At 41.6% G+C, this 7,174-nt stretch overlaps 1 protein-coding gene across 2 annotated transcripts; it reads right to left on the bottom strand.

The window, feature by feature from the left end:
- Positions 1–389: 389 nt before the first annotated feature.
- LOC145451779 (nose resistant to fluoxetine protein 6-like) lies at positions 390–4,948 on the bottom strand. Of its 2 annotated transcripts, XM_080330015.1 has the most exons (5): positions 4,726–4,948; positions 4,265–4,662; positions 974–1,337; positions 674–863; positions 390–605 (listed from the first exon to the last, which is right to left on the bottom strand). In XM_080330015.1, the coding sequence occupies exons 3-5, from the start codon at positions 1,107–1,109 to the stop codon at positions 392–394; spliced, it is 540 nt and encodes a 179-aa protein (XP_080186141.1). In that variant the 5' UTR covers positions 1,110–1,337; positions 4,265–4,662; positions 4,726–4,948; the 3' UTR covers positions 390–391. The 2 variants fall into 2 exon arrangements, with proteins under 2 accessions (XP_080186141.1, XP_080186140.1); XM_080330014.1 differs by having other exon boundaries at positions 4,265–4,948.
- Between the last annotated feature and the right edge of the window lie 2,226 nt (positions 4,949–7,174).

The raw sequence follows: 7,174 nt of genomic DNA, 5'->3' as shown, positions 1-7,174 counted from the left end.
GCTTGATTCCATGATATTGACATGTTTGGTCATATACCCTCATAATCAATGTTCGCTCTAATTTTTGGCGACTCTGCGCACACTCACCAACTCACTGCACAGACTCTTGGACAACAGTGCTAACACCTAAAAAAAGGTCATCACTTCGAATTTTTTGTGCGCGTTGACCGTACGTGTCAGCACTGCGCATTTGCGCACATCCGCAGCTTAGAGGAAACATTGCTCATAATTCGGAAAAAATCAATGAGAATATGACAGAATATGAGCAGAATATGAGCAGAACGGCCACTGCAAAAACATATTGCTATTTTTCGAACACGACTCCCGTTTTAAAAGCGAGTAACACAGTATAGTAAGACATTCAAAATAGCGAGTGTCAAAAGAGCGATTTTCATAATAGCGAGACAGTACGCACAGAAACTCGACCCACCTGATCCATAGAAACTACTGGATAAAGGTTGTTTATATATAGCAGTTCAGCCCACCACGTCCTGGAGCAAAGTATTTTGGTCGATGTGAAGTAATCCGGCCATCTCGGACCGTTAGCGAACTTGCTGTTCAAACCCACTGAAATCAACATCACCATGGCATAAGAAGGTGTCAACCTGTCAAAATACATATCGCCTACGCATGAACAGGTAGTTGGGCAATCGGTATTTACCAAAATCCCCACCTTATGTATCTCGCCAGATACATTTTCCAGATCGACAATTTACCATCCTTTCGAGAGATCTCCTTCAGACCACGATACGTGACCAGAATAGAGGACATGACGTAAAATGTATCCACCGAAAAGTCGCCGGATTGCATCACGCTGGACGCCCAGTCTTCTCGAAGCCATCTCAGGACTGTGATTCGATTGTCTGCGAAAACCAGGCCTTCAAATTGTAGCTAGTATTTGTCACCACATACTCAATTGGCATAAAGTATTTCATGATTCTTAAGGCTCATCCGCAATCGGTTCTTTACTTACCACAAAGCATCAATCCGAGATAGAAGGTATGTTGCAAGATAACCAAGCAGATACCAAGGAACCTTATTCCGTCGAGGGCACCGATGTGATCGCTGACATTGGTAACTTTAACAAGCTTGAAATAGTTGCTGATCATGGAAAATGACTGGAGAATTAGAGAGTTCCACCCTGAGAACACATTTCACTCAGAGTTGGAAGATAAGTCCGAAAGTGTTGTCACTTACAAGGGTTAGGTGCTGTGATGCTAAGTTCTGATTCGTCGATATCCAAGAGTCTAGTTGCGTTCACTTTCGCAGTGCGTTCAGAAAATATTTGTGCCATTGTTCCGAGTACGCAGAGCAACCCCAGAAGGATAAGTATCAACCTGTATAATATAGGGAATTGAAAACAAAAATATGCAATTGAATAGCTACGACGAGTGAAGTTTATGTTGTTTGCGATATTCATGGTGTTTTTCGAATGCAATGGTCATTCACACCAGGCCAATTTTCTTTATTTTGATTCCGCATCTGCCGACTGTGCAGAGGCGACTTTTGACTTTTTTTAATACACCGATTGTGCGGATCAGATGCCGCGAAGTAGCCGAGATAAACCTCCAATACTTAAGTTGGAACTCTAGAGTCGACTTCGGTCGGACTCGAAACCGCACTCATTGGTGCTGCAGCTGTGGATCATACCACTGCATGCGCTAGCTTGACGCTTACGACGCGGATATAAACTGGATGAGAATATCGTGATTTTAAAGACATTCAAGTTTTCAGGTCGGTTGTATGAATCTCATCGTCTGTGGTGTCAGAATCGCGACACCACAGACGACTCGACACTGCAGTGGTTTCCAATAGCGATGGTGTGAACGTGAGGTTCACGTTCGCGTTCTGTGTGTGAACCTCAGAAATTTAGAGGTTCACGTTCACAAACGAACCTTGGTAGGTTCTGCACTGTGAAGCTTTTTTCATATATTATAATTTTCACGTCATTTCAACATATTTGATTGGAATTTACTGCATTTCAACTGCAGGTCACTCTATGAATGGCTCTGGTAGCATAAAAATATCAACACTAAACGAGCATGCACCTTGGCAATCTCAAAAATTTTAGCTGCTTTGTTACAAACGTTTGCTCGAAATATCCAGCTTTCCGTTTGTGAATATTTAGTGACTCTCTGGTGTCAGCTTGACCCGCAATCACACAACATCAAGAGCGAAATACACCACATGTAGTAGTCAGCGAATGATGCTTCTTCAACCAATCAATGAAATTGATATCGTTGTATGACATAAAAAATCTAGCAGGCGTACGGGGTCAATCTTGGCTTCATATGTTTATTGTATCTTAAAAACCAAATCCGTGCGATTGGAGTGTTGGCTACTGCTGAATAACTTGCAAATTGGGTAATATCGGTAGCAAAAACCCGTTTTACACTCTGCTAAATATCAACGTAGCAATACTCAGACCCCGAATAAATTGTCCGGCCTGGCCTAAACAGTGAAGGCGTACGCCGAAATTCCCTTGCAAGTCCTCGTCGAAATTGGCGGCAAAGCGATGGAAGATATTGATTTCATGGGATTATTGTGCCATTCGTTTGCCCCAGTTGATACATTTGGCTTCGTTTGAAACGTCAGTATGTACTTCAGTATTGTGGCATGATGTGGCCGAGTCGTCGCTAGGTATTGTGTACATTAATATATCACTGCCCTGAAATGTAGGGTTGGAATTAGCAATATGACGTCCCGTGACGTCATGATGTTCACGTTCGCGTTCACACAGAACCTTTCAGAAAGGTTCGCGTTCACACGAACCTGAACCTTTCAGAGGTTCGCACCATCCCTAGTTTCCAACCTTTTTCGACTCATCGCCCCTTATCAATCTCGACACAAATTTTTCGCCCATATTGACGGATCCGAAAAAGGGGACATATAATCGGGAAAGTTATTCACCTAATTCTGATCTCTGGTGAATTTACTAAAACAGGTCATTTTCCGAGGTGGTAGGTTCTCGGAAAACCGGCTTCCGTGTCTACTTTCCGTTGAGTTGACCTTTATTTCGTGTCATATGCAGAATAAGCGGTCTCCTCGTGAATTTCTAGCCGTGTTAATTGAATATATCTCACTGGACGTTCCAACATTTCGCACCCAGTCGCCACTTTGGTATTTTCGCCACTTTGTTTCTCAAAATAGCAGTGTTGGGATGACTCGAGTCACCTTTTTCGTATGACTTGACTTGACTCGAGTCACTTTCCTAAAATGACTTGACTTGACTCGACGTATCAGAAATGTGGATTGACTCGGAGCAAAATTCACGAGTTAATTTCAAGTCATCAAGTAATCAGTGTCGATAAAATTCACTGTATCTTGCATATGTTCGGATTGTTCGCGAAACGCTGGTGTAACCCGTGAAGGCGACCAATCGTTCAATATTCGAGCGTTTCACTGAGCCTCGGCTCGATTGTTCTCTCAGGAATAAATTGACCGCAAACGATGTGATCGAAGCTTACAGCTTACGTTGTCGTAAACTCTAGTAGCAAAGTAATAAAAGAGCCAAATGTATATTTCTGTTCTCTGTTCTTTTACCTTTACCAAACCTCTTGGTTTATTGAAATTGAATTCGAATATAGTTTATATTGTCCTCAACCGTTAGCGCATGCTCGAATTGTATCAAATCTATTTGTAAATGGGTAATCTATTGCATCTCATCAATTCGTTTCTCTATTCTTAATTTTGGCTGGTAACTATAAACTGAGACTATGCAATTACTTACGTAGTTTGACAGTTCTACGTATATGTAAGCGATTCAGCGCCTTCTTGCGTGTATATTATAGTGTATATTCGTTCATCGGTTTGGAATCAGTGACCACTCAATCTGTATTACAGACAGCTAGAAAATTGCAATGACGTAATCATGCCTCATACTTCGAAAAGGCAACTTGACTTGAAATCTGACTTGACTCGTGACTTGACTTGACTTGATTCGAGTTGACTCGGGTCACTTCCAAAATTCGAGTGACTCTACTTGACTCGAGTCACCTTTAAAAATCGATTGACTTGACTTGACTCGAGTCAAAATGTGCAATGACTCGAAATGACTCGTGACTGGAAGGTAGTGACTTGATCCAAAAACTGCAAAATAGCCCACTTGGGGTTGATATCGCCCATGTTGGGAACCACTGCCTCTATCCGAATTATCAAAACATCTTCAAACGGTTCATCTGGCAAAATTTCTGGAAACGCTGACAGATACGAAACTGAATATATCGAGCTTCCCAACTGTTTGAACACGAATATATTCGCTTACAATGTTAATATGTCTTCGTAGCTCCAATCGGTGAGCTGAACCGGACATCGCACTTCCAACTGTATTCCGGTCATGTTTGAAACGAACTCCAAACCCAAGTTAAGAGAATCTTCGGAACATTCGTCCGGAAAACAAATCCCGGCGAACAACCCCTTTGTCACTTTGACCTGAGGATTTCCACGTATATAGTGAATATAATACATACTCAAATTTCAACCGCCAGTTACACCAATTAAGCAACATACTTACGTAATACGCTAACTGTTCTCCTATCCGCAAGGCGCACCATTTTCCCTCGAAACGTTCATGACTGATTCGTTTGCACTCGTAATATTCACCATACCACGCGATCCTGCCTTGTAAGACGCCACTGCCCAATTTTCCATCGCAATCCAACGCTACATGTGATTGATACGTTAATATAATCTTAACCATTCGGAATAGTCAGCATTCAGCCTAACCTCTCAAAGCGTACCGCTCTCGGCGTGTCAGATCAACGGAAAAATTTAATAATGCTGATCTACAGGCTTCAACCGCTGGGTCAGGATTTATCGGAGCGGACGCTATCAAATATCTTATATTCAATATTGTTTCATTCACGTTGGCCGTGTCCAAAGGCCACGGAAATGAGTTTGAAACTCGTCCAAAACTCACAGAAAGAAACAAAACTACCGATAAACCAGTTTTCATGATATTCTTACGAGGCTTCTACCGATGCGATACGCGGAGGAAATGCTTTGTGATACTTAAGCCGTTACCCGGTAGAGAATACCGAGGAAATGGCGCAGATATGCTTCTGGGAAATATATCATTTGTATTATTGTTGGTTCCAGTTATTACGCAGGTTATTCACACATCCACCGCCAGCCCGATGGTTATCAGTGATATCCACATAGATGTTAAATATATTTGAACAAATATTATACCTTAACATTGAATAAAGCAGCGGTTCTCTGCCGTTTTTATGCCGCAACCAAGAATCGCGTGCGTTTATACGTTTGTAACACCATGTACAATTTCACATCCACCCATCCAGACGGAGTGGTTTGAAGAATATGCCGGCCTATTTGATATAATAGCCAGTCATCGAGTTTAATATAATTTGGGGTTATCATATGTTCGTGATCCAAAATCCGAAGACTCTTTAGTAACCCTAGCGGTCGTTAAAATGAGGTATTATTGCATTGTCTGTCAATATGACGTCACAATAACAATGACTTGCCAGATCCGGAGTGGATTTTTAAACATTAGTGACGTGAATTCACTAGGTCCTTGGGCCATCTCTGATTTGACCCCTGGCGCTATCTAGGATAGGGCTGATATTCTCATTTAGTCTGCAACACACTTGTTGTGCTATTATTCTGCTGCTTTCACTGCTTTATAATTTTAATGGTTATGGTATGCTGTTATCATTTTAGACATGCTCTAAATTTTGCAATATCGACCAAGATATAAGGCGTTCGTGTGCTCAATACCGAAAATCACTGTCCACTGTGTCTGGGACAGTGAGTGAGTGGTTCTCGACCATTTTGACATTGGGACACCCTCTGAAAATGAAAAATAGTTCCTGGCACTAGGATTGCATTTAAAACAAAAATCAATTTAAAACAAACATGTTTAAAACAAGGCCCTTATTTGAAGCATGTTTTTTTAAAGAACTGACGTCAGGAATATTCAATTGTGACGTCGATAGTGGATTGACATTGACAATTGAAAATATAGGGTTATTATAGCTCCTTTGACCAAATGTATGTACTATTAATGTTGAACCGACAATTTTGAGGGTTCCAACCATTCCATATCGTTATACGTCGGCTATATTGGGTGGTATAATTGTCCGTAGGCCCATACAACATGTTTTTGGAGAGTATTTACACAATTATGCCATAATTTTACAACTTAAAAAAAAAATTTCAAAGACTTTTGTTTAAATAACTGTTTAAAACATGTTTTAAACAAAGTGTTTTAAAACACCGTTTGTTTTAAATGCAATCCCACCTGGCCCCCTATCCCATTGGTTCCCGACCCGTTTGGCTTACGGCACCGACATCAATACCGAGGTGGTTTCTGACGAAGTAATTCGACCCTTGCGGAGCAGTCAAGCATTAAGTATCCAAGGGGTTATATTATTGAACTGACCCCACTTCTACATGAACCGTTTTTTTGACAAAACTATTTTTACTTTCCACAACTCGTATTTTGAAGAGAAGAATGTAGGTTTGGGATAAGCTTGATCACTCTTACTAGTACCACAAGAATCTCGTGAAATAACCTCTCTATCTCCGTAGAATGTATGAATGTATATGAATGAATGAATATTTTCAAATATTCTAACTATTTGTAGTGTCATTAGCAGGTGCGTAGTTCAGGGGTCGAACCCCCCTTTTTGAAACGCGTACTTTTGAAATAACCATTCTGAGGATAGCCATTCTGAGGATATTCAGTTGCAATTCAATAAGTCGTTTTATCAGTGTTGCGCGTGGCCAATTAGCGAGATACGTGTTCCTTCATCTGTGCACAGACTGCACAGTGCACACAGTGTAACGCGACGCTATCTCCCGGAGATCATCGGGAAATGAGGTCATTGATTGTTGCGCGCTCTGCAATCGTCGCTGACCTAATTTATCGCGTCTCCAACAAGCCTATTTTCACTGACTTGAAGAATCGCATCTGCAATAGGTTCGGTGAGCGGTGGCTCTTGTCTATACCATCGCTGGTCTACCTAGCGCATCTCGGGCCTGACATGCTTTGGCTCCTGTCTGTCGATGGTTTGGAGACAATGCCGTTAAGTGTATGCGGATTAACGATTGTGATTAAAGAGTGACATCTCGAAACTGAATGACACCGAATGTCCCCAAACATGTGGGCGTGAGACGTGGGTGCGTACCCCATGCGCAATTGATTTCCGCT

The sequence above is a fragment of the Botryllus schlosseri genome, chromosome 12 (genome assembly GCF_051294905.1).
Source record: "Botryllus schlosseri isolate E-star chromosome 12, Bs_hap1, whole genome shotgun sequence".
Classification (NCBI taxonomy): domain Eukaryota; kingdom Metazoa; phylum Chordata; class Ascidiacea; order Stolidobranchia; family Styelidae; genus Botryllus; species Botryllus schlosseri.
The sequence above is the reverse complement of the archived record's forward strand: the minus strand, read 5'-3'. Positions and strand labels throughout refer to the sequence as shown.

Excerpts from the sequence above, each read along its gene's own strand:
- LOC145451779 (XM_080330014.1), bottom strand. The coding sequence starts at position 1,109 with ATGATCAGCAACTATTTCAAGCTTGTTAAAGTTACCAATGTCAGCGAT. Across the intron at positions 864-973 it reads TCTCGGATTGATGCTTTGTG|ACAATCGAATCACAGTCCTG; the intron begins GTAAGTAAAGAA and ends TGGTTTTCGCAG. Across the intron at positions 606-673 it reads TATCTGGCGAGATACATAAG|GTTGACACCTTCTTATGCCA; the intron begins GTGGGGATTTTG and ends GTATTTTGACAG.